At 41.0% G+C, this 26,252-nt stretch overlaps 2 protein-coding genes and 1 long non-coding RNA gene across 4 annotated transcripts; 2 read left to right on the top strand and 1 right to left on the bottom strand.

Moving 5' to 3' along the window:
- Window positions 1-276: 276 nt before the first annotated feature.
- PRR11 (proline rich 11) lies at window positions 277-13,490 on the top strand. 2 transcript variants are annotated; one of them, XM_075013654.1, is made up of 10 exons: window positions 277-343; window positions 4,565-4,679; window positions 5,164-5,317; window positions 6,030-6,152; window positions 8,285-8,527; window positions 8,620-8,715; window positions 10,177-10,289; window positions 10,413-10,472; window positions 10,560-10,656; window positions 13,359-13,490. In XM_075013654.1, the coding sequence occupies exons 2-10, from the start codon at window positions 4,570-4,572 to the stop codon at window positions 13,425-13,427; spliced, it is 1,065 nt and encodes a 354-aa protein (XP_074869755.1). In that variant the 5' UTR covers window positions 277-343; window positions 4,565-4,569; the 3' UTR covers window positions 13,428-13,490. The 2 variants fall into 2 exon arrangements, with proteins under 2 accessions (XP_074869755.1, XP_074869756.1); XM_075013655.1 differs by having other exon boundaries at window positions 318-343; window positions 4,441-4,679.
- LOC142023075 (uncharacterized) lies at window positions 11,220-14,851 on the bottom strand. The gene is made up of 2 exons (XR_012648105.1): window positions 14,677-14,851; window positions 11,220-13,738 (listed from the first exon to the last, which is right to left on the bottom strand). It is a non-coding gene; the product is annotated as an uncharacterized LOC142023075 (long non-coding RNA).
- A 76-nt stretch (window positions 14,852-14,927) lies between these two features.
- On the top strand, window positions 14,928-25,857 carry SMG8 (SMG8 nonsense mediated mRNA decay factor; the record flags this gene model as incomplete). The annotated part of the gene is given in 5 exon segments (XM_075013635.1): window positions 14,928-14,958; window positions 14,961-16,682; window positions 19,213-19,358; window positions 21,254-22,129; window positions 24,428-25,857. Coding segments are annotated over 5 exon segments (2,973 nt in total), but the record flags the coding sequence as incomplete, so codon positions are not given.
- Window positions 25,858-26,252: the final 395 nt, after the last annotated feature.

The following is a 26,252-nucleotide window of genomic DNA, read 5'->3' on the forward strand; positions in this document are numbered from 1 at the left end:
TTTAATCCAATTGTGTTTTGTAACCCCACCCTTCCCCACTCTCAAACTGATTGGGTGATCCGAAATCTTTCCATCCAATCGAGCATCAGATTTCCTCCGTTCTTCTCAGAATGTTCTGAGAGCAGATGAAAGCTATGCTACCATTGGTTCTTCTCCCCTCTCTCCTGTACACTCTTGGGATCGACTGGCTGGGCCTGACTTCCCTGCAACCAATCACAGCTTTGATAGCGCCGGCGGGTGACGGCCTATGTGGGAGAGAGAAGAGAGCGGAGCTGCGATTGGCTCAAGGTGGATTAATGTCGCGATTTTGAATGGCCGGGACGTTGCTCTGACATCTGAGCAGGTTAGTAAGTGAAGGAGAGAGCGAGCCCCATGGCTGGCAGCCCTCTCCCCGGAGCACAAAGGGGCAGGCTGTTTGGGGCGACCCTACTCTAAGGGGGTGCACGGGCGGGGGGCGCAGAGGGTCCCCTTGAGGGCGCAGGGAGGCTCGCAGGGGGATGCCCCTGCTAGGCTGAGGAGTAGCCTGGTGCGGGCAGGGAGTGCAGTCCCGGGACCTTGTTACGGGGCCGTCTTTACCCACACCCACAACAGCCAGCTGCGTAGGGCACGCTCAAATTAGGGACATTACTGAGTCTTCACGTCCACTCTCCCGCCTCTTCCTGGACTATGGGTCTGCTTCCTCCGGAGAGGAGCTAAGTCACTTAGAAGTGAAAAGGGCATGGCAGACCTCTCAGCAGAACACTGAACCCGGAGGAGAGCCGTGCGAGGGATAATGAAGCCATTTAACATGCGTTTACCAGCCCCTGTCCCTTTCTTAAGCTTCTAGGTTAGTCTACAGGAACTTAAAGATTTGCTTTAAAATATTTAATGTGCTGCTTAGGTTAAGTTAGGAATCACTTCTCTAAAAATGGTTATCACCCTGCAGCTCTCCTGGCTGCTGGTGGGCGTAAGGGTGCTAGTTTAATAGTATTGCATGGGATTCCATACATCCTAACGGTGGTCCTGCCTAGTTATGTGTTATCTAATGTCTAGAGGCCCTGCTGTGCTGGGTGACGCACACTATGCAGCAGAGCCACAGAGTTATGAACTCCAGCATTATGAAGTGACCGGTTAACTACACACCTCATTTGGAATCAGAAACGCAATCAGGAAGCAGCAGAATGTCCCTTGCACAAAGCAAATATGGTATAGCACTGTGTGTAAATAAACTATTTTAAAAAAGAAAGCAACATTTTTCCTCAGCACAGTAAAGTTCCAAAGCTATATTAAGTCTACATTAATTTTAAACTTAGAATCATAGAATTCCTAGGGTTGGAAGAGACCTCTTAGAGTCCAAAGAACTATCTTAATATTTTGTTCAGAGTTATGAATAACCTCCATTCCTCATGTGTTCACACCTCTGATGTTCTAGTGTACATAATAAGACATGGAGCTGGCTTCTAACTCAGGAAGATGGTTAAAGCATGGAAGAAAAGAAGGATTTTGTTTGCATTTCATAGACAGAAAAATTGAATCCAGTGCAAGCACCAGTCTGGCAAATTAGCCACAAGAAAATGCCTGCTGGAAAAGTATAATGTGGGGTTCCGCAGGGGTCTGTTTTGGACAAGTTCTGTTCAATATCTTCATCAACGATTTAGATATTGGCATAGAAAGTATGCTTATTAAGTTTGCAGATGATACCAAGCTAGGAGGGGTTGCAACTGCTTTGGAGGATAGGATCAAAATTCAAAATGATCTGGACAAATTGGAGAAATGGTCTGAAGTAAACAGGATGAAGTTTAATAAAGACAAATGCAAAGTGCTCCACTTAGGAAGGAACAATCAGTTTCACGCATACAGAATGGGAAGTGACTGTCTAGGAAGGAGTAGGACAGAAAAGAGATCTAGGGGTTATAGTGGACCACAAGTTAAATATGAGTCAGTGTGATGCTGTTGCAAAAAAAGCAAACATGGTTCTGGGATGCATTAACAGGCGTGTTGTGAACAAGACATGAGAAGTCATTCTTCTGCTCTACTCTGCAGTGGTTAGACCTCAGTTGGAGTACTGTATCCAGTTCTGGGCACCTTTCAAGAAAGATATGGAGAAATTGGAAAGGGTCCAGAAAAGAGCAACAAGAATGATCAAAGGTCTAGAGAGCATGATCTGTGAAGAAGGGCTGAAAGAATTGGGCTTGTTTAGTTTGGAAAAAAGAAGATTGAGGGAGGACATGATAGTGGTTTTCAGGTATCTAAAAAGGTGTCCTAAGGAGGATGGAGAAAATTTATTCTTCTTGGCCTCTGAGGATAGAACAAGAAGCAATGGGCTTAAACCGCAGCGAGGGAGGTTTAGGTTGGACATTAGGAAAAAGTTCCTAACTGTCAGGGTGGTCAAACACTGGAATAAATTGCCTAGGGAGGTTATGGAATTGCCATCTCTGGAGATATTTAAGAACAGGTGAGATAAATGGGATATCAGGGATGGACTAGACAGTACTTGGTCCTGCCATGAGGGGAGGGGTCTGGACTCGATGATCTCTCAAGGTCCCTTCCAGTCCTAGTATTCTATGATTCTGTAATGCATCTACAGTCAATATGACTAATTTGAGATATGGAAATGGTACATGCACACAAAGGGGAAAATCATACTCAGTAGATTACAAGCTTTCCAATGGTACCTAACAAGAAGTATTTGCCTAACAATATTCCAGTTATGAATAGTCATATTCATAAGCATATTTTCATAAAGCAGATGGATAACACCAGATGGATAACATTACTTAACTCTTCAGACAGGGAGTAAAGCTGAATTCCTTAACTAATTGGAAGTGCAATCTCAGTTTCTTTAAGATGTTATTTTTTAAAGCAACTTGCAAATTATTGTTAAACTCCTATGTATAATAGGTTGCAATATCTTAATTGCTCCAGAATTGCTCAATTAGAATATTGTAAGAAACTGCTTATCTCTCCCATATTCTTTATGTGGAATGTGACTGTAGACGTCTCAGTCCCACATACTGAAGATATGATAAAAGGTATGGGTTCATCCACTTTGTCTCTCTGAGAATATTTACAAAAATTCAAACTAGAAGCACTCACTGGCCAAGGCCTGCAGAAGCCAGGCAATCCTGTTACAGAGCTTGTGCCTAAATTATTTTATTTTAAAAGAGTTAAACTAAAATCTTGAACATGGATGTTTGTTGGATGGAGCGGGGCTTTGACGTGATGGCACTAATTCAAACACAAACAAATGTCAGTAATAGTGATTGGCAGTGCAACAAACATCTATCAGGTGAGAATGGCTGTGTATAGCAAGTTGATAGTTCTCACTCAGTCTGGTTTTCGCTAGAGAGGTACCCATGGTACAAAACCATCACCACGGCTACGTCTACACTAGCCGCAAACTTCGAAATGGCCATGCAAATGGCCATTTCGAAGTTTACTAATGAAGTGCTGAAATGCATATTCAGCGCTTCATTAGCATGCGGGCGGCCGCAGCACTTCGAAATTGACGCGCCTCGCCGCCGTGTGGCTCATCCCGACAGGGCTCCTTTTCAAAAGGACCCTGCCTACTTCAAAGTCCCCTTATTGCCATCAGCTCATGGGAATAAGGGGACTTCGAAGTAGGCAGGGTCCTTTCGAAAAGGAGCCCCGTTGGGACGAGCAGTGAGGCGCGTCAATTTCAAAGTGCCGCGGCCGCCCACGTGCTAATGAAGTGCTGAATATGCATTTCAGTGCTTCATTAGTAAACTTCGAAATGGCCATTTGCGTGGCCATTTCGAAGTTTGGGGCTAGTATATACACGGCCCACAACTGTCAGACTTAGGAATTAGTTGTTGGCATTCTCAGTGGAGAAAAGGAAGATTTGAACAGAGGAAGGCAGTGAATGCATATCTTCCAAAACAGGCATGTGCCAGGGAGGGTAAAGAGGTCACTTTTTTTTCACCCTTGGACCACGCAGTGCATTTTACAGAGTTTCTGGGTATATTATTTTTCTGTATATTTTGCAGAATGATGTGATGATTTCCTCTATCAAACCTGATTTGCCTTCTCTTCACAATCCCTTGTCAACAATTCCTGCATTTCCCTGGCATGATGTGGTTTAAAATGATGGAGTTTAAAATGTCAGCTTCTATATCATTCCGTTAGCTGTAAGAAAACAGAGATGGTGATCTTGTAGATGCAAAAAGTTCTTTTAGAATTTAGTCCGTGATTACAGCCTAAAGTCCATAACTGGGGTTATTCCAGCTAATGACTGGGCCCTCGATCCTTCCATTATACGGCTACTCTACACAGAAGTCTAAACTCAGAATAAACTGGTTAAGCCTTTCTTTCTGGCTAAATGCCACATTTTCATCAGATGTCTAATATTTCAATGAGATGACATCACACAAGTGATCACAGAATTACGTTAAAGGAGGTAATCATTCTTCATGCTTTTAAGCATTACTTTTTTTCTAATAGGGCAGTTCCAAATATCTTGAAGTAGGATTATTGCCATGCATCCCTCCTCTTTTCCACCAATAATAAAAGCAGGATTATAAACTCTTGTAGAATGATTTACCTGCTCTTGATCTTGGATCCCTAGAAATAATGGCAAAGTATAAGCAACGCCGACGGAAGCTGCGGGCCCAAACAAAAGTTCTAATGAAAAAGAAGGAAGATGTCACTAAACTGCAGTGTTTGAATCCTCTCCCTCAAAGGTAAGCTCACATTACACTGAGGGTTTTTTTCCTTAATCCAATTTATATGTCCGTTGCTAATTCCAAACAGTACATGAATCACAGACATTGGAGATGGAGGGGACTTGTTCAGTCCCATCTGCTTCATGGTCTGGCTGCTGCAGAATTGTCCCCTCTTATACATCTTCCCTTGTCTGGCCTATCCAATTTAATTTTAAATGTTTCAGGAAATGAGACCTGGAAAAGAGTTATCCAAAAATGTAAATAATTTGACCCTTTAAAAAAAAATTCTGAGGAAGATCTATTATTTTGCTGGGGCAGTAATGTAGCCTACAGCACAACACACTATTTCCCACCAACCCCTTCCTTTGCATTGATATCGACACCAAACTCACCTATTATTTTGGCATTTGTAAATCACCAACTGATTGATCACAATTCCATATTTGGGTGGTTAAAATTATGTGTTTGCTTGTAAAATTGAATTTGAAATTTTTTTACACAGGTTATTGGATGGTCTTTCTCCAACCCCGACCCACAGCCAACGTAGTACCTACTCAGTCTGGTCATTAGTCCTTCCCAGTGTAAAAGATGCAATAAGACCTTTGGCAATGACAGCATCGTCTTTGTACTGGTGGTGCCAGAACAATGTTGCACAGGTATGTTTTCTAAGTGGTCTGTGCATGTGTAGTCCACTTAACTTCAAAATTAAGGTGAAAGTTTAACTCTAGTTATTGGAGAATCTCTGTCTAGTTGAAGAATTAGTAAGGGACTATTATTAATGTTCAATCAAAGGTATCGGCTTGGGGAATATGTTTGATAAAAATGCCCAGAATTACAGGGACATTGAGATTGCATGTGAAGTTGTAGACTTTAATTGCAGTATTTGGAGAATTTGCAATGACATAGGACCCAGATTGCAACTCTTAATAGCCTGGGAGATGTTAGTGAATGATCTTGATGGTCAGACAAAAAAAATATACTGTGGGTTTTGGTGTTAGAATTTGAAACTTGATTGAGAATCTATAGGATCACATCTTTTCAAAGAAACATAGTCCATCCTTCAGTTCCTCATGATCTAACAATTTGCAGCCACTTGCAACGTTTAAACTTAGCAAATTATAAGATGAGATCTTATGAATGTATCAAGTCTGCATTTCTGGTGTGCTATGACCCAAGGATGGGAAAGGAAAAAAATTAGATATCAAATTTTAATTGTCTCCATGCTGCTGTGTGCTCCTGAATACAATTGGAAGACTTTTCAATGACTTTCAGTGGGAGTTATATTCCCAAGTCATTTAAGTGCTTTTGAAATTTCATCCATTGTGTTTAATTCTGAAAATATTCTTCTGGTTTCCTTGTGATGCTTAGAGTTTTGAAGTAATCAAAGATACCATATTCCCTTCGCGACTCTACCTGCGGCAACTGAGCAGGCTGAAGCAACAAGTGGAAAAGCTGGAAATTGAATTTTCCAGATTACAAGGAATGATCCAGGTCAGTTACATTCAACCCATTAGCAATGTGATTTTTCTCATGTTGGCCTAAGCTAGTGTTTTCAACTGTGGATCAGAAGTCACTGGTATGGTGTCTTGACAGATATTCTGCTCCATTTACTTAGGATAACTGTGCATGTGCTTCCCCCATATGCTGCACTGTTTTTATGCAGTTAGCTAGGACAGCAGACTTCAAGAGAGCCCCCAAAAGACCACAAGATTAGGTGAAAATCGAAGGCACCAGGCCAGGTTTATTTTCAAGTGAAGTGAAGTAATAGTTATCCGTAGACTCTTCTGAACCATTCCCCATCCCTCTGGCCACAACTTCAAAATGGCCATGCTAATGGGCAAATCAAAGAATACTAATGAGGCGCTGAAATGAATATTCATGCCTCATTAGCATGCTGCCAGCCATGGTGCTTTGAAAATGTCACTTTCGAACGCACGCGGCTTGGCTACATGGGGGTCCTTTTTGAAAGGACCCCGCATATTTTGAAATCCCCTTATTCCTCTCAGCTGAATAAGAGGAATAAAGGGATTTCAAAATGTGCAGGATTCTTTCAAAAGGGATCCCCGTGTAGCTGAGCAGCGCGTGTTCAAAAGCGGCACTTTCAAAGTGCCATGGCTGACAGCATGCTAATGAGGCACTGAATATTAATTTCATCGCCTCATTAGTATTCTTTGATTTGGCCATTAATATGGCCATTTTGAAGTTTTGGTCAAGGGTGGCCACCAGCCTATGTACCCTCTGACAATGACAAGATGGCAGAAAAGAGGAAGGATGCTCAGTCAGTAACAATGGGTCACTGCCCCTGAGGCCAGATAAAGTCAGTCCCTCCGAGGCATGTCTTCCTACACAAATACAAACAAGTTACACATCAATCCTGATGTATCAGAGTGCCACCCTCTGAGATTACATAGGTACTGCCCATCATCTTGTTTCTGGTAGTTTGATTAATAATAAATTAAAGGTTTTCACTGTATTTTGGCTATAATAGTTGTTAATTTTCCATAGTAAAAGACGGTGTTGAAATTAAAATAGTAGCCTCTCAAAGTATTCTATTCAAAAAGACCACCATGTCCATATAAAACATCCCTTAAGATAGGGGGCTACACACAGTTGCAGATCACTTCTAAAAGGGAAGAAGTTGCAGGAGTGAGATCTGAATTGCTCTTCAAAATTTTCTGCCTTTTTATAAATTGTCTAGATCATAATATTCCCTGATGACACAGGCACTTTTACTACTTACGGCATAAATATTTCCCCCTACTGAGGTTTAATAGAATACAGCTGGGTCACGGACTACATACAAAGAAAATTAGAGAATGTTATCTGTGTTTTGATAATCAAAATAATTTGCTCCCAAGTCACAGAAGTGCTTTTGAAAATCTTACCCCAAATATGGAACAGACTCGCCGGATAAATGAATAAATTCTGATTTGAAAATGATATAGCCTGTGTAAATAAAAATGCCTTGCATTTCTTTAACTCAGTGGATCTCAAATTTATTTGATTGCCCCCGCTTTTGTGTTTATAGTAATTTTCTCTCCTCTATCCCCCGAAGTACATACATACCGCCACCCAGCTCTGAAAACAGAGCATAAAGCAGTGGCTGCTGCCTGGGTGCCTAGCTCTGAAGCACAATAGCAGCAAACTTAGCACCCTAATGCCACACATACTTGGCTGCCACTCCGGGGCTGACATCTAGAGCCCTGCTGCCACTGGGTGAAAATTGAGGTGGGGTGTGCTGCCTTTGTGTGAGATACTTAGCAGGGAAGAAGGAGAGCCCAGGTGCCAGGTGTGCATGAGCCCCAGCCACCCAGGGTTGGTAGCCAGACCGCTTTAGAAAAAGAAAGAAAAAAAAGAAAAGCACATGCTCCAGGGTTTGAGAACCATGTCCTAGCTCCTTTCATTGCAAAACTCTTCATGTTCCCTCTGCACAGAGCATTACTGAAATGTAGCAACCGTGGGGTGGAGAGGCAGCAATTAGCCAACTGGGATCGCTCCAATAGCAGGCATCTCATGGGTCTGGCATCCTGGTTCAGTGGCAGTTATGAATTCCGTTCCCTAAGCATTCCTGTTCTTTAAACAGTTAATTTAATGATCCCTGTTTTTTTGTTTTTTTTCCTCAGATGAGTGGGACTGTTAATTCCTCAGAAAACTGTCCTTGCGGAAAGTGCAATAAACCATTTCTAGCTCTTTCTGGTCACGCACAGATTGGCCTGGCAGACCCGATATCTCTGCCTTCTGCAGGAGTGTCACAACTTGCATCTGCTCCCCCTCCTCCACCTCCACCACCTCTTCCTCCACCACCACCACCACCACCACCTGCTTCTGTCCTCCTCAAAAGGGGTAATGGCACAAAAGCACTTGAGGTAGGGAGCAACAGAACTATCTTTTTTTTTTTCAATTGCTCTTTGATGGATTTTGGTTTGGTGATTCTACTTTTTGTTCCAACTTTGTTCAGGCAACATCAGTAACAAATGGGCCCATACAAATAACTCTCAAGGATCTCTTGAATGTGAAACTAAAGAAGACACAGAATTACACAAAACCAGACCAGGTAAACCAAAGGACGTGTAGGTATCTGTGTAACTGGATAGCACTGTTCTGATAGAACTCCAGCCTGCTATCAAACCAATGTGTTCCACTGTGTGTTGGCAGGAGCCTTATGGAGGACTCCTAGAAACAACATATTCTGGGGACCCGAGCTCCAGGGCTCTATGCACACTGGAGGTCTGAGTGCAGAATTAATGGTTGTGATGAGCAGAAACAACTTTTTCTTCTCTCAAGTTTGGAGTAATAGCTGTGGAGCATCTCCTTTGCTTGGACGCAGGGAAAGATTGCTCTCAGTGCATCCTTTTGGTTGAACTGTTCACTAAACCCAGGATTTGTGTCTTGGAGTTGTGTTCTGACAAAAATAATGCCTGGTTTCTCAGAACCATATCAAAACGGGTTGCTAAGTCAATAAATCTGTTTTGTTGCTGTAGCCTCAGATGGTATACACATATAGGTCCAATGAAATCGGTGAGTGTTAGATGCCTAAATACCTTGGCTGTAGAGAATCATATTCTTCCAGATCTTTCCTGGCTTCTGCAAAACTTCTCTTGCCCTGGTTTAGATCCATGCATTGAATTTTTTAGGCCACAGTTTTAACAAAGGCTAATACATGTACTCTGGTTAGCTGAAAAATTACAGTTGATAGTTCGACTCTCAAAAACTGTCCTAAAAATCAACTAAGCACCACCTTTTTCTTGTGCCTCAATGAATATTCCCTAATGAAGTACAGAATATATGCTTTGATATTTTCCACCTCATGTGAGATGTTTGTTTTAAATAACTTATGCATTCATATTCTTAGCTACTCTAGTCTTTTGTTTATGTTGCCTTTTATAGTTCTAGACAATACATTTTGGGGTAATGATGATAGAACAAAATAATAAAGGAGTTAAGCGAATACCCATTACAAGTCATTATAAATTTCAGATAATTATAGTTATTATGTCTACACGAAACATGAGATGAAATCCATCCTTTAGGTACAGTTCATTCAAAAACTTCAGTGGCTTCACTCCAAGATGAATTTGGACTTATCAGCTGACTAACCCAATTGCCAAATCCACAGTAAGAAATAAATAAATAATGAATAAATATTGTTATCCTAATCTTGCAGTTGGAGAACTGAGGCAGAGAAGTTAAGTGACTTCGCTCAAGGCCCCAGAAGGAGCCAGTCAATGCGTGGTATACTTATTTTTTAGTTTAGGGATATAGCATCCAGCATTCCTGTAGTTGTATAAACATGTAAGTTTTAACCATATATAGATGTGTTTCTTTGTACAGTATTTTACAGGACTCTTCTATTAAATGTCTATTTTTGTCCAAGGTACATTAAATCTTAATGACTCAAAACAGATGATGAGCTGTAGTGCACAAAAATGCACAGGGTATTAATATTAAATAGATTTTATGTTCAGAGGGGTCTTTTAAAATGCATTTTGGTAACATTTTTCTTTTTTAACTTTAGGCAGAATCACCAGTGAAGAAGCACAAGGCATTACTTACAGTCTCAGATTTACAAAGCGTTAATCTGAGACCTAAATCCAAGCTCCCACCAGCTCCTGTTACAAACTTCTTAATGTAAGGAACTTTCTATATTCTTTAATGTATCATCTATTCTCTGTTTGACATGTTTAGACTAATAAGTCAAACTGACAGTACTTGAAAAACGTGTTGGTTTTAATATTTTGTTTTTTTAATCAGTACTCCCAGCAAAAATCAAATAGACCTTAGAAAACATCTTAAGAAAGTCAATATTCAGAGGTAACTTCCTTTTTAGCTTTCTTTTAGTTTTCAGCTAATCAGAAATCTAAGAATAATGCCCCTTACAATTTCTTATGATCTCTTCAGGAGTCCTGGTGGAACTCCATTAACTAACAAAGAGAACATGGAAACCGGCACAGGATTGACACCAATAATGACACAAGCACTGAGGCGCAAATTTCAGGCAAGGATTTGTGTTTAAGCCAGTTTCTTGTTACATAAAGTTTTGGTTCGAGTTTTAAAAGCACAATGTAAGATATAGTTCCAAAATAGTACCTCGCGGTAGGGTGTCACTAAGCTGCATGGCACTTGGCAGACATAAGAGGTGTTAGTGGGATGTGAAGTGTCTTGGTGCCCCATTTATAATTTACCTCTAGTAAAACCTTTTTTCCTTCATAGATCATAGTATTTTATAAAAGAGGGTTTTTATTGCCATTTTACTGATTGGAAAATAGCTATAGAAAGATGATATAACTTGCCCAAGATCAACCAGCAGGTCCTGGACAGAGCTGGAAATAGAACCCTGGTCTTCTGACACCCAGTCCAGTACCTTCATGCTACAGGCTGAACCTCTCTAGTCAGGCACCTTGGAACCTGACTGTGCCAAATGAGAGAATTTGCTGAGCAATGGGGCATCAATATTGTTTAGCAGCATTACCAACACTTCCAATGTTTATTGGAGTCTTAGAAGACATTTAGGGGTAAATTACACCTAAATAAACAACACAAAACACTGAGAGCCAGGACTAGTGGTTGTAAACAAACTTTATGGGACCATGGGAAACTTGGACATACCCATGACAAGTGGTAGTCCAACTAATTAAAATCATACCGGATTATAGTAAGAGAGAGTAAGCCGTGCTAGTCTATACACTATCAAAACAAAAAGCAGTCAAGTAGCACTTTAAAGACTAGCAGAATAGTTTATTAGGTGAGCTTTTGTGGGACAGACCCACTTCTTCAGACCATATCCAGACCAGAACAGACTCAATATTTAAGACACAGAGAACCAAAAACAGTAAGCAAGGAGGACAAATCAGAAAAAGATAATCAAGGTGAGCAAATCAGAGAGTGGAGGGGGAAGATCAAGAATTAGAGTTAAGTATGCAGATGAGCCCCTATAGTGACTCAGAAAGTTCACATCCCGATTTAAACCATGTGTTAATGTTCCGAATTTGAATATAAATGTCGAATTGAAATCGAATTCGAATAAACTATTTTACTAGTCTTTAAAGTGCTACTTGACTGCTTTTTGTTTTGATACCGGATTATGTATGTTGCCAGACAAGAGAGTTCGGCACTCCAGAGGTTCAACCTGTATCTAACATTTAGTTATTCTATGTTCAGATCTTTGAGAATGAAATGTGCTAGAAGTGCTCCTGTGTGGGGGGAATACCTTTCCAAAGTCTCCCTGTGTTCACTTATCCTTTAGACTACTTTTCTCCTGGGCTCCGGTTATGCTGGAAGCATCTGTCAACAGATGTTGCTGTCAGAAGAGATTATCTGGCAAAATGTCTGTTGAGAGAATGTGACCAGAAGCTAATGCGGATCGAAAGAGCGACCTGCTCTGTTGCTGCCCGGCCCCCTCTCGACAGAATGGCAGACCGGAAGCTCAGCAAACAGGGCTACCTGGTGAACTGGAAACCCTGTCTGTTAACAGAAGGTCCCCAGAGCATCCATATAGCTTTTTTGTTGATAGAATCTGTCCACAAAGGCACTCTTCCTCATCTGAGAGACACAGAAGGTTGTCAGCTAAAGTGCTGACTTTTGTCAACATACTGTCAACAAAACGCACTTTATGTGTGGACACATGACTAGATTTGTTGACGAAACTCTCTAATGCAGCCGTAGCCATAGGGTTTTAAAATTTAGGAAGAAGAAAGGGGATTAGAGATTCATGGCACTTCATTCCAAATATTTGGCACTCAATTCATGTGCTACTTTCCAGATGTCTCTGTGGTTCATTGGATGCAGGAAGAAACACCATAAGTTAAAATATGCATGGGTTCTCAAAGAACCATTAATACTGTTGCGGTAGCATCACAAATAACAAGCAGTCCTGTAGCACCATAGAGACTAACAAATTTATTAGGGCATGAGCTTTTGAGAGTAAGATCTACTTCCTCAGATGATTGTAGTAAACAAATAGAATCCAGGGTTTATGTAATCCGGGGGGTGCAGGGTTGAAGAGGGAGAAGGAAGGAGGGGGGAAAAAGGGGTTATGCATAAGATAGTTGAGATCTCTGTTAAAACCTAGTTTAAATTTGTTAAATTTGCAAATGACTTCCAATTGAGATGTCTCCCTCCGTAATCTTCTGGTGAAATTCTTTTGTAGAAGAATGTTACTTTTGAATTTATTATTGAATGACCAAGGAGGTCAAAGTATTCCTCTATAGGTTTATTTGTATTCTAATTCCTGAGGTCAGATTTATGTCCATTCATCCTTTAGTGGAGAGACTGTCTGGTTTGTCCAACATACCTGGCAGAGGAGCATTGTTGACACGTGATGTCATGTATAACATTAAGTGGATATGGAAGTATATGAATGCCTGATGGTATAGCTGATTGGTTAGATCCTGTGGTGTTGCTTGTATAGATATAGCGGTCAGAGTTGGCAGTGGGGTTTATTGCAGGGACAGGTTCCTGAGTTAGTGTTTCTGTAGTACCAGTTTTTTGGGCACCATCATTTGAAAACAAGCATATTACATGTTCAGCATAATAGTCCTAATTAGTATTCAGAGGTAACATCCTCTGAATAAATAAGACTGCTGCTGCCACTGGAAAGAAACTCAAAATTTTTAAAATTTTAAATGTTTTAGTTCTCTTAAACTATGTGTTCATTTACATAAAATTAGAATCTAAATTATAATGTTCTTGTTTTAACAGATGGCTCACCCAAAAACTCCTTCTCCAGCTCGATTAAATACCGCAAACAGCTTTGATGAGCAGAACTAGATGTGTGCTGCAGTATTTTTATGTCACTTGAGGGACAGTAGTTACTTGTCTTACCGAAATTTTATATCACTAAGACATAATGAATTTGTTGCTTTTAAATAAGTTTTAGCACACAAAGTTCCATTTTGATGGGGCTCAAGATGGTCTTCTGTCAACAGAAGTTACAGCTTTTCCCCGAATGTCCTTCTTAAAATGCCTTCATCTTGACACAGGGATACTTCTTCAAAGGATAAAAAGAGAATGAAGTCTTGTTAGTCCTTTGGAACCTTGACTTGTGTTGAAACTTCCAAACAGTATAGTCTTTTTGTGTTCTAGGAAGTAATTGAAATTTAACATGAGTCTTACATTTTAAAAGATGACTTTGGCAGTATATTCAATGTTGGAGAAGAGGAAATTCAAGAGGGAAATAATTTGGGACTCCAGTGTTTCCAGGAACAGAGATTTCCAAAACTTTTATAAATAGTTACTATGTGGCTCAATAAAAAATTAACAGTTTTCCAGTATGCACCATACTGACTTGTGTTTATATTAACACATCCAAGTTGAGACAGTGCTTTTTAGCATTAAGTTCTCCTAAGTTTCTGGCTCTCCCACTGACTTGCTGTGTTACCTTGATCACTAAGAATATCAGTTTCCCACCTGCAAAATCTGGCTTACAATACTGACCTCGCAGGGATGTTGGTCATGGTAATAAACTCGTAGTATTATTGAACTGCTTCAGACAGAAACTCAATCTTAATTGGTGTTCTGGGAATGGAATGACCATGCTTACTTCCTAAACAAGCATATTATTGCCATAAGTCACCTTAAACCCTTAGTGCCAATATCCAGACTTATTATAGTTATTACATGTTAATACTGCCTATTTTCCACTTTTTATTATTCATGTCATATTATATTAACTTTGTAAATATCAACAGCAATCCAGTTCCTCCATACTGTGTTTCCAAAACAGCTGCAATAATTTTAACTTGAAACTAAACCACTAAAACAATCCTGGTCCTTCTTTTATATACAAAAATAAACATGAATTATGACAGACTGGAACTTATTTCCTTGGATTGAATATGCAGACTTCTAAGGAGACATGAGCTGACTAAGTTCTGCTAGTTGCACTAGAAAGATCCATCAGGCCCCCTGCTGTGTTCTGTGACCTGGAAGGGCACCGCACTGCTCTTTAGAAGAGCTACCCTACAAGGTAATCATTTGCAGGGTGGTTTTGAAAGTTGGTATCCCAGGAATACATTACCTTTGGGTTGCTGGTGATTTGAAGCAAAGTTGCTGGATCCAAGTGTCCTAGTAGAGTCTCCTGGGGGCGCTGGGAGATAACTGAGCCGCTCCCTGAACCTCTTCCCGAATTTCTCCACTTTTTCCGCCTTGCCATCCAACTGAACAACCCACGTGCCTTACCGACCTGCTTCTGAGGGCGGGCCCGCAGCGCCAAGGGTTCTGAGCACGCGCAGTAATTCCACGACGTCTTGGCTGTTCCCGCGCGTGCGCGGCTGCGGCGCATGCTCTGAGGGACGCTTGTCCTAATGGGGAGTAGCGCTGCTGCCATGACCGTCCCGGTGAGCCTGCGGGAGTTGCTGTTGGGCGGGGGGGTGGAGGTGAGCGCCGGCGCCGGCGCCGGCGCGGGGGCGGGCGTTGCGGCCACCGGTGAGGAGGAGGTGTGCGTGGTGGGCATCTTCGGCAAGACGGCGCTGCAGCTGTGCTCCGAGAAGGCGGCGCTGGTGAGCACAGTGTGCGACAGGCAGGTCTTCCCCCTCTTCCAGCGGGAGAGCCCGGGGCCAGGCGGCCCCGAGTCCGGGGCCGGCGGGGAGACCGGGATCGGGGAGGAGGACCTCAGCGCTCAGGACTACAACCTGCTGCAGGCCTATTACAGCCAGGAGAGCAAGGTGCTGTTTCTGGTGCTCACCTCCATCTGCGATACGCCCCAGCTGCTGCAGGCCTGCCGCGACCTCAGCGCTGGGGTCGCCCGTGCGCCAGGGCTCGGCCACCCCGCTGGCGCCCCGCTGCCGCACGCTGAGGCCCATGAGTTCTGGAAGCACCAGGAGAAATTGCACTGCCTGAGCCTCCTCTACCTCTTCTCCGTCTGCCACATCCTGTTGCTGGTGCACCCTACCTGCTCCTTCGACATCACCTATGACCGTGTCTTCAGGGCCCTGGATGGGCTGAGGCAGAAGGTGCTGCCCTCCCTCAAGGCTGCCATCAAGGATTGTCCAGTTGGCAAGGAGTGGAAGCTCAACTGCAGGCCCTGCCCGCCCCGCCTCCTCTTCCTCTTCCAGCTTAATGGGGTCCTGAAGGTGGACCCCCCACCAGGCAGGGGGCAAGACCTCTGTGGCCCACTGGAGAAGCCCCCACCCAAGAAGCATTCACCCAAGAGAAGGTTGCAGCATGCCCTGGAGGACCAGATCTACCGCATCTTCCGTAAGAGTCGGGTGCTAACCAACCAGAGCATCAACTGTCTTTTCACTGTGCCTGCTAACCAGGCCTTTGTCTACATCGTGGCTGGTGGGACCCAGGACGGAGAGGATCCAGTGGCCATGCTGCTGGAGCAGCTCAGGAACAATTGTACCATGAAAGAGACAGATTCCTTGCTGGCACCTACCTTGGCAGGGCCCAGGAGATATCAGATGATGAGACATGGCAGGCAGCAGCTGTCCTTCCATGTTGAGAGTAGCAGTAGCAGCTCAAGTTCCTCCGGGCAGTTGGTCGACTGCACCCTCAAAGAGTTCCTATGGCAGCATGTGGAGTTGGTGCTAAGCAAGAAAGGCTTTGATGACAGTGTAGGGCGAAACCCTCAGCCCTCTCACTTTGAACTTCCTACATATCAGAAGTGGGTTGCTGCAGCTCAGAAACTGTATGAAGTGGCAATTGAGGGGAAGGATGATGACCCAGCTTCCCTCGCTGGGGAATTAACTTCCAAAATTATGGGCAGCATCAAAGTCTTGGAAGGGTACCTAGATATAGACACCAAATTTTCTGAAAACCGTTGTCAAAAGGCTCTCCCCATGGCCCACAGTGCCTACCAATCTAATCTGCCACATAACTACACTATGACCGTTCATAAGAATCAGCTAGCACAAGCCTTGCGTGTTTACAGCCAGCATGCCCGGGGACCTGCCTTTCACAAATATGCCATGCAACTTCATGAAGACTGTTATAAGTTCTGGAGTAATGGGCATCAGCTGTGTGAGGAGCGAAGTTTAACTGATCAGCATTGTGTGCATAAATTTCACTTACTCCCAAAATCAGGTAATTAAGCTCGGACATGGTAACAGATAGAAGCTCAGACGTGTTAGTGATCCTTTTGTAGATCACTTTATAGCTTTTAAGACATAAAATAGTTTATATCATATTTTAAAACTGGTTTTATTTTAGGAGATATGCTCCTAAGCACAATAGATCAATACCCATTTCTAAAGTCTATGGTTGGGTCTACATGGCACAGCTTTTCCAGCAGATCCATGCTAATGAGCAGCCTCGAAATTGCAAATGGCTGCTCATTAGCATAGCCGTGTGAGAGCTCGGTCTCAGTCTCGGCAGATGTGGGGTGCCGGCAGTAAAGAGTCTGTGTGAATGTGCTCCTGCCAGCAAAAAGCCCCTCTGTCATCACACTTTATGCCTGGAAAAATTCTGGCAACAGAGGGGCTTTTTGCCAGCAGGGACATGTGCACACCTGCACCCCCCTCTGCTGAGACCAAGGTCTCCTGCAGCTATGCTATGAGCCGATACCAGGCTAATGAGCAGCCATTTGCTATTTTGAGGCTGCTCATAGCATGGATCTGCCAGGAAAGTTGCACCACGTAGACCCAGCCTACATGTTTGTGAAAAGTGCAGTAATGATGGGTTTAGAGATTCCATTTCTTAGCTTATTGAAGGGATAGTTATAACCAGAGCCCCCCAAAACTGTGGGGGTCCATGGCTCATTTTTGCAGATGCAGATACAAATTTTCTATCTAGAGCCTTGCAAATTTGCAGATATCTGCTTTATATCCACGGGTCATTTTTGTGGATCCAGGTACCAATTTTGTATCCTTGCAGGGCTCTAATTATAGCAAAGGCTGTATAACCCTTCCCTTAATTTACCCTGTTGGTGTACCTGATACTGATTGTGAGTGATGACACTCAGGATCTGAAAATAGCTGTCCATTGTGAGTTTAGTCCTTGCTATATGTGCAATTAAGATGTATGCGATGTGTATGTGTAGAATGGGATGGCCAAATTCATAGAGGACAGAAAACAGTAATCAAGAGGTGATAACAGGTGTATTAGAACTAGTTATCTGGAGCAGTGGTTCACAATGTAGTGTCTGCAGAGTCTGGGGGTCCACAAAAAAATTGATAAATAAAAATCATAGAAAATAAATTTTAAATAAAATGCAAAGTTTCAATCAATTATTTTTAAATTAAATATTGTCCATAATGTTAATTGCTGTCTGAAAAATCTATGTTGTGGGTTTCCTTTTTCATTTGATGACATATACATAGCAGCTAGAATTGGCTATGATGGGGTCCATGAATGGTTTGGGGGTGGGTGATTGGGGTCTGCACTAGGGAAAATGTTGAGAACCAACTGATCTAGGGGTTAAAGGCAGCCTATTGTATTCTTAGTCCATTGTGTCATCACTTCCTGTGAAATGTAACTTTGATTTAGAAAAACAAACCCAAAAAACTAATTGTTGCTTTAGTGTGACTAAAGGTTGCAGGATTGGGCTTATTATTAGTTACTTGGGTTCTAGTTGGACGTGCGTACTTTCTAGCAACAGGCATGTTTAAAAGAGATGGTTTCCTAGAGGTTGCACTCTTTTAAATGTCAATACAAGTAGAACCTTACTGTTCAAGGAGTAAGAACCGTTTGGTCTTTCAAGCAAGAACTGATAAGTGTGATAGTTCAGGCTTAGCTGCACCTTTCAAGCTGTCTGAGTGCATCCTTTCTTGTTAGTTCTGTTGCCTTCACTTGGTAAAAGGACAAAATAATTTTCACTTTCTTAGATCTGGTTGCTGGACTACAGCATCCTCTTTACTATTCATGATTGCTCTGCAAGCCTGACTGAGCACCTCAGGTCAACCAAGTGACCCAAAATAGCATCTTCAAAATAACAAATTTTTTTTCCTAACAGTGAGAACAGGCATAACAAGAAAAAAGGATTCCAACACAATAAAGGATCTATATATACTTGCCTTTACTGAAGGCTTAAGTAATTGTAATTTATCTCTGACTCCTTTGCTTCTAGGGGTTGGGGTTCAATCTACTACCCAGCGGTCTTTGCTTCACTTTTTCCTGTCCTTCATGGACCATCTTCTTACCCATCCAAACTTCATTGTTCTGTTTCCTGTGCTTGGATCCTGGCATGAGGACTCCCAAGTTACATTGTTTAACTCAGTTTGGTCAGAGATAAAATTAAAAGTAAATGGTAGTTGCATTGCCTTTTAAGTATTGATAAACGGAAGACTATTTATTCTCTGCTTGAATTAACCCCTTGTAGTCTTATATCAAACACAATAACAATCAGACAAACAAGTGGACTGTGTAATTGTAAATTATTACATAGTTGCTCCATATCCTGCACAATAAGCAATTAACAAGAAAAAAGAACTTCTGTAACTGGTTTTACCACAAGCACAGAGAAGGGGAAATTGGATGATAAATTGGCAATGTTGGAAAGTACTTCAGGGGTAAATGTGAGAGATTATTGCAAGAAGGGGTTGAGGATACCTAAATTATACAAGCCACTCTCCAGATGGTGTGAGGTAAACATCAATCAATCTTGTTACTTTTTCAGGAGAAAAACCAGAGCCAGATAGAACCCCTCCAGTGTTATATCACAATAGCCGGGCTCGCTCCACTGGTGCCTGTAATTGTGGGAGGAAACAAGCACCCCGAGATGATCCTTTTGATATTAAAGCAGCCAATTATGACTTCTATCAGGTAATCAATCATTAGCTTGCCATTTTTACTTCAAAAGAAAATATTATTTATGAAGCCCCAGCTGTGTGTGTGCTGTTCAAAAAAGTCACAGCTTATCCTGAGGAGTCCAAAGGGAAAGTTACAAGGGGACTTGGATTGTGGTTCATAAATGCCTGTGGGGGGAAAGAGAAACATGATGAAGGCGGACATAAACAGGCTAGAAATAATTTTGTTTTGATAGTGTATAGACTAGCACGGCTTACCTTCTGTTACTAGGCTAGAAATAAGGTGCACATTTTTTGATAGCAAGAGTAATTTACCATTGGACTAATTTGTCTGGTGACATGGCAGAGCTTCTGTCTCTTGACCACTAGATCAAGACTTGTTATTTTTGTAAATGCACATTTTATAGCTTAAACAGAAGTTATGGGCTTGATGCAGGAACTACAAGGTGAGGCTCTATGACCTGTATTATGTGGGAATTGAGGATAGATTATCATAATGGTCTCTTCAGGCTTCAAAATCTGAATATAGGTCTGAGACAGACATAACTAATACCAAGCATTTCACTAAGATTTAGAGATGGCATGTGAGTACTGCACAACCTTTTTAAAAATGGCCTTTGCATTTTTGCACTAGTGTGTGTTAGAGGGATCTGATGGAAGAAAAGTGAGCTATCTGGCCACAAGGGAAGAGGGAGAGAAATTTTAAGCAAAAAAGGGCATGGGAGGATAGTAAAGCAGATAGCCCTCCCTTCTATTTGTATATTACTTTTTCTCCTTATTCTGAAAGATCCAAACAACTTTTACTCACTGCCTTAAAGTATTCAGTACCTTCCAGGATCAGACCTAAGTCAACTGAACAGCTTGGTGAACAATCTATCCATTTTCCATGAAAACAGTAAAGTATGGGCTTTTCTACAATCAAAAATTTGTACCACATCGACTGAGATGGTTAGAGCAGTACAATTCCCTATCTTCCAATCAGGGATTCAACAATAATAGTATCAAGATACTTAAATTGGTGTTGCTGAGGTATAAGGCACCTTTATACTAGTATAACAACATCCTTACACTGATTTTTAACTGTTAGGCCGAAGTACAACTAAGTGACAGACTTGAAGTTGAACATCTACACGTACTCTACCTCAAAGTTAAACTTTGAAGTAGGGTATTACTCCATTCCTGGAAATGAAGTAAGGACTTAAAAGTTGGACTCCCTTAACTTCAAAGTAAGGGAAAATGTGTGTAGGCTCTCTGCAGGCTACTTCGAAGTAGTGCCTAACTTTGAAGTTAGTTCCTAACGTAGACGTACTCTTTGTGTAGAAAATCCTACCCTTAACCAAAATAGTTATACTACAGGTTGAAACTCTAATCAAGAAGTCTCTTGTCTGGCAATATCCATAATCTGGCATGATATCAATTAGCTGGATGACCACTTGTCATAGGTGTGGTCAAGTTTCCTGTGGTCCTGTAAAGTTGTTTAGAGTCACCAGTCCTGGCTCTCTGTGTTCTGTGCTGTTATTTAGCTGTAATTTACCCCTAAATATCTTCTAAGAGACAAGCAAAAGAAGAGTTGGTAATGCTGCTAGACAACATTCACCTCCCATGGTCCAGTAAATTCTCTTGTCCAGCACTGGTCAGGTCGCAATGGTGCCAGATTAGAGGTCCAACCTGTAGTAGAAAAACAGTGTCTGGTCCAGACACTAAGGAAAACAGTTGTGTGTGGTGTCTTTAGTTAATTCATGCCTGCTTCACCAAAAAAGAACCTTTAAATATTTGCTTGATGTTAAGTGGCATTGACTTGCTAACAGTATAGCCTATTATATTAAAATGCATTGAGTTAATTTTCTCACTTGGAGCTATATAACCATTGAAACCACAGATGACAAGTTAACTGTGCCCCATCTTTCACAGCTGCTGGAAGAGAAATGTTGTGGAAAGCTGGACCACATCAACTTCCCCGTATTTCAGCCGAGTACACCTGATCCAGCACCAGCCAAGAATGAGTCCTCACCTGCCCCTCCGGAAGGAGAAACTGAGAAACTTAAAGAAAAGGAGCCTCAAACCCAGGGAGAGAGCACCAGCCTGAGCTTAGCTCTTAGTTTGGGTCAGTCGACTGATAGCCTGGGCACCTACCCAGCTGATCCTCAAGGTGGAGGAGACAATGCAGAGGCTCATGGCCAAGCATCAGAATCTAAGAGTGAGAAGAGACCAAGTTTAGTAGATCGCCAGGCATCCACTGTTGAGTATCTTCCTGGCATGCTCCATTCTAATTGCCCTAAGGGCCTTCTTCCCAAATTCTCAAGCTGGTCACTTGTTAAACTTGGTCCTGCGAAAGCTTATAACTTTCACACAGGTTTAGACCAGCAGGGCTTCATCCCAGGAACAAACTACTTAATGCCTTGGGACATTGTCATCAGGACAAGAGCTGAAGATGAGGGCGATCTAGACACTAATTCCTGGCCTGCTCCTAATAAAGCTGTTCCTGGGAAACGAAGTGCAGTTGTAATGGGAAGAGGAAGGCGGAGAGATGACATAGCTCGAGCCTTCGTTGGATTTGAATATGAAGATGCCCGTGGTCGAAGGTTCATGTGTTCAGGGCCTGATAAAGTCATGAAGGTGATAGGAGGGGGTCCAAAAGAATCTGCTATAAAAGCCCTTAATTCTGATATGCCCTTATACATCCTCTCATCAACTCAGGGACGGGGACTTAAACCATACTATGCTCAATTTATGAGACTTTTTGTTGTGGTGCCGGATGCTCCACTCCAGATAATACTGACACCTCAGGTAGGAAATTAAAAATAGAATCTTGCTATCTGTAAGTGTCGGGACAGCAAAATGTAACTCTAAAAGGTGTATTAACAATGTTGTGGGTGCAGAGATGATAGATAAACATAGGATCTTCATAGTTGGAAGGGGTGAGAATATATAATCCGAGAAATTCTTTCCAATCTTATCCAGGCTTTAAATAATGTTCTTTAGGTCAATCCAAATTGGTATTGGCCAAAAGTTGTTGGATTGTTGCTGCCAAATCCATTTCAAGTGGGCAATTATAGCAATTCTCTGCAGACAAACAACGTATAAACCACGATCTCATTGGGAATTCTCCTTAATATTTTCAGCAATGACTGAGTCATGAAGATCTTTCTTTACAGAGGGTCCCCAAAGTTCAGGTTTGAGCACAGTGGTGCTGTGGGGAAGTTTGCTATATTGTTGAAAATGCTGTACATGTTCTTTAAACAGATTTCTTTGGTCTCCAGTGCTGTTGTGTGACTTAAGGATTTGTCAACCTAACTTTTCTTGATGCACATTTTATCACAGATGACATTGCAGGGCTTCATTAGGTTGAAAAGACACTTTTAAAAAAGTATGCCGCAGAAAGAGCACCAAAATAAACTCTTTTAAAAATAACTACTGACCAATGTGAACATAAATTAAAATATCTTCCCAGAAAAATGGTGATTTATGGCTAAGGTGAAGTTTTATCTTCTGTTCTTCTCTGAACTTCAGGGACATGGAGAATTCATAGGAATGAAAAAGATGTAATTTCATGTATTTCTACATGCCGAGAAATGGATATTGATATATGTATATATGCTCACTTTTTTTTTTTAAAGTAATGAAATATGAACAAAATGTGGGTTTTTCCCCCATAGTATTGTGTCATGGAATAATCTTATCATTTATATCGCACTTTGTAAAATATGTCAAAAAATGTATAATATAGTCCCACTGAAATGCAGTCAGTGCATAGTATATTTATATCAATTGTGGTGAGAACCTGTCTGCTCCCCTAAAGTGTCCAGGGATCATTCATATCTGCATGTTACAGAAACAAGAATTCAAACTGGAACAGAAAATTGCTATTAGAATGATCTGAGGTATGGGGGAACCTATCTTACATGAGGAGATAAGATGTTTTCTTTTGCCTAGCAAAATGAAGTCTGAAGGAAATATGATTGCTCTCCATCAGAGTGGGAGAAGAGCTATTGGTTGAAAATGTAGAAGATTTCTAATTGGAAGTGAGGTTGTAGAACAGCCTTCCAATAGGAAAAGTGGGGGCAAACGGTTTACCTAATTTTGGGATGTAGCTTGGTAAGTTTAAGAATAAGATTATACAGCTGATTTGCCTGTGAAAGAAAGGGACTAGACACAGTGTCTCGAGATCCCTTTCTGTGCTATATTCATACAAAGCAAACAGAACCTGTTTTAGAGGAGCTCTTAAAGACCCACATATTAAACGATTGCATGTTTTGTAAGTTCAATCAGGCATAATGATTAAGCAACACAGGGTGAATTGGCCCCCATTATAAACACAAAATGCAGTAACTTCACTTCAGTGAAGTTAAACACTTTTGCAGTGCAACCTCTCAGACTCTGTTTTTAACTTCCATGAGTTTGAGTTGTATATGAACTGTAAGATCAAGACTTTAAGGGGAGTTTTTAAATCCCACCATTTCAGAGCAAATGTGGATGAAATGGCAAGGATAATGCTAAGTCACCTAGTGATGATTATGCCTGTAAGTGATAAGATTTTTTTAAGGCCCCTGTCCACCCTGTGAAAATCTAATATGCTGAAAGAAATAATTACACCACATAAATTTTTGATCTAACACAACTCAGTTTTCTGATGCAGATGATACCACAGGGTATTCTAAGTACTCTAGAATCATGTTTCTGTTCTGAAAAATCCGAAGTGTGGAACAGTTAGTTATAGTTGAAACAGTTTAGTCTTGTCTGCACTGCACAGGTGCAACTGGGTCCCCAAATAATAATAATTAATAATATTCATAAGTGTTTTTTGTGGTGTGGTACAGTACCTTAGTGATATGATGCCAAATATGCTATCTCCAATTCAGCATCTTGATCACATTGGGGTTTGAAGCTAATTTCCTTTCTGGCAAGAACAGCATTTAAACACTATCTTCTAGAAATGTGCTAAAGTGGCTTTAAGCCTCATTTTAGTAGAGACTTAGTAGATCAATGTAGATTTAGTTATCCAAGAGGGTTTTATTGAAATAGTTTGCTAATTTTATCTTTTTTTAAAAAACTTAACATATTCTTCTACTCTGTTTTTGTTTTTAGGTTCAACCAGGGCCTCCACCTTGCCCAATATTTTACCCTGAGAAACAGGAAATAACCCTCCCACCTGATGGACTGTGGGTGCTGCGATTCCCTTATGCTTATGTGACAGAACGTGGACCCTGTTTTCCTCCAAAAGAAAGCCAGCAATTAATGAGTTACAAGGTTGTTAGAGGAATACTAAAAGCCATTACACAATAGGAATTATTCTGGTAAATTGTTCCTGGTTTAAGGTGACTTCTTTTCTGAATCCAGATTATGGATTTTGATTCTTGCCTGTTGGTATTTAAACAGTAATCAATGCTTGGTATAGTGAAACCACTGCATACAAAGTGTACAGGGTCAAGATTCAGAATAAAGATTTGAGTATCAAAGTGGTGAAAGGAACATAGCAACTCTGTTTACCTATTCAGTATTCGTAAGTAGAAAACAACTCCTTTTAATTTATCTTTATATGTCTGAGCCGGTGTCCTTACGTGTTTTGATGAATCTGCAGTGTGTCCCTAATTACATATTTAGGAACTTAGATTAAAATTACTCCTGCTTGGAATCAAGCTGTCTAATTGTCAGCTAGAAACACTAAATAGAGAAGGCTTTTCTGTTTCTCTAACTTAGTCGTTTAATTTTTTTTTTAAAAAGTACTCTTACTGTTTTGTTAGCAGATACTTTGTATTTGCATTTGTAAAATGTAATTGCAGATATCTGATTTTTTACTTTATCCTCTCAATTCCATTAGAGCCAGGAAAGCTGTTCATTCAGGTCAGATATCTTTCAAAGATAATTTAAAAGTAGGTCTAACTTTGTGAATCAGACAACCAGATATTATTTTTGAAAACTAGTGCCCTGGCTGTGTCCGTAATATATAACCGCATACAGCAGAGACAAGGTTAGGTGTCCTTAAAAAAGACAGACAAAATATTGAAAATGGAAACCTATTATAAAACAAATTAAAATATTAAAAATCAAGCAAAAAACCCTATTAGCAAATATCAAATGGCTAGAATTTCTCCCAGTTTGCAATTAGATCACAGAACTGGAGTTTTGAGAAGTTCATTCTTTTACCTTCCAATTATTTGTCATGTAAAGGATACTACTTATATCTCTTATTTACCTGAACTAGAAGATGTGGATAATGCTTCCCTCATTCCTTGACAGCTGCTGTGTGACTTAATAGACCAAAATGTAGGAAGTGTTTTGAGATCATGGAGCAGAAAACTCAAGAAGAAGCCAACTTACTAAGTTCTTCAAATTTTGTATTGTAATTGAATACAGAAAAATTATTGAATGGAGAAGAATTTGCATACAGTAACAGTCTAAACATTTCAGTTTGTGTAAGAAGAGGAAACTTCAAGATGGAAGGTAAAACGGTGGGTTCTGAAATGCCAAAATACATCATAGCTGAAGCATATGTGAACAAAAAAGCAGTGAAGTAGCACTTTAAAGACTAACAAAATAATTTATTAGGTGAGCTTTCGTGGGACAGACCTGGCTATGGTCTGAAGAAGTGGGTCTGTCCCACAAAAGCTCACCTAATAAATTATTTTGGTAGTCTTTAAAGTGCTACTTCACTGCTTTTTTTGTTTTGATAGTACATAGACTAGCACAGCTTTCTCTCTGTTACTATTCAACATGCAACGATTATGTGGTATAACCTGTAGGTACCAGAATACAGGTGTATAAAGATTCAAGCAGCTGACTTAGTAGAAGACTTCCACCCCTCATATACTCTCAAGTGAATAGTTTGGTTTTCAGAGAGTCAGTCTTATAGTCAGCGGGTGTGTATGCTGTCAATGACCATAAATTACTGAATTTCAAATGAAATTGATTA

This window comes from Carettochelys insculpta, chromosome 19, assembly GCF_033958435.1.
Source record: "Carettochelys insculpta isolate YL-2023 chromosome 19, ASM3395843v1, whole genome shotgun sequence".
NCBI classification, from domain to species: Eukaryota; Metazoa; Chordata; order Testudines; family Carettochelyidae; genus Carettochelys; species Carettochelys insculpta.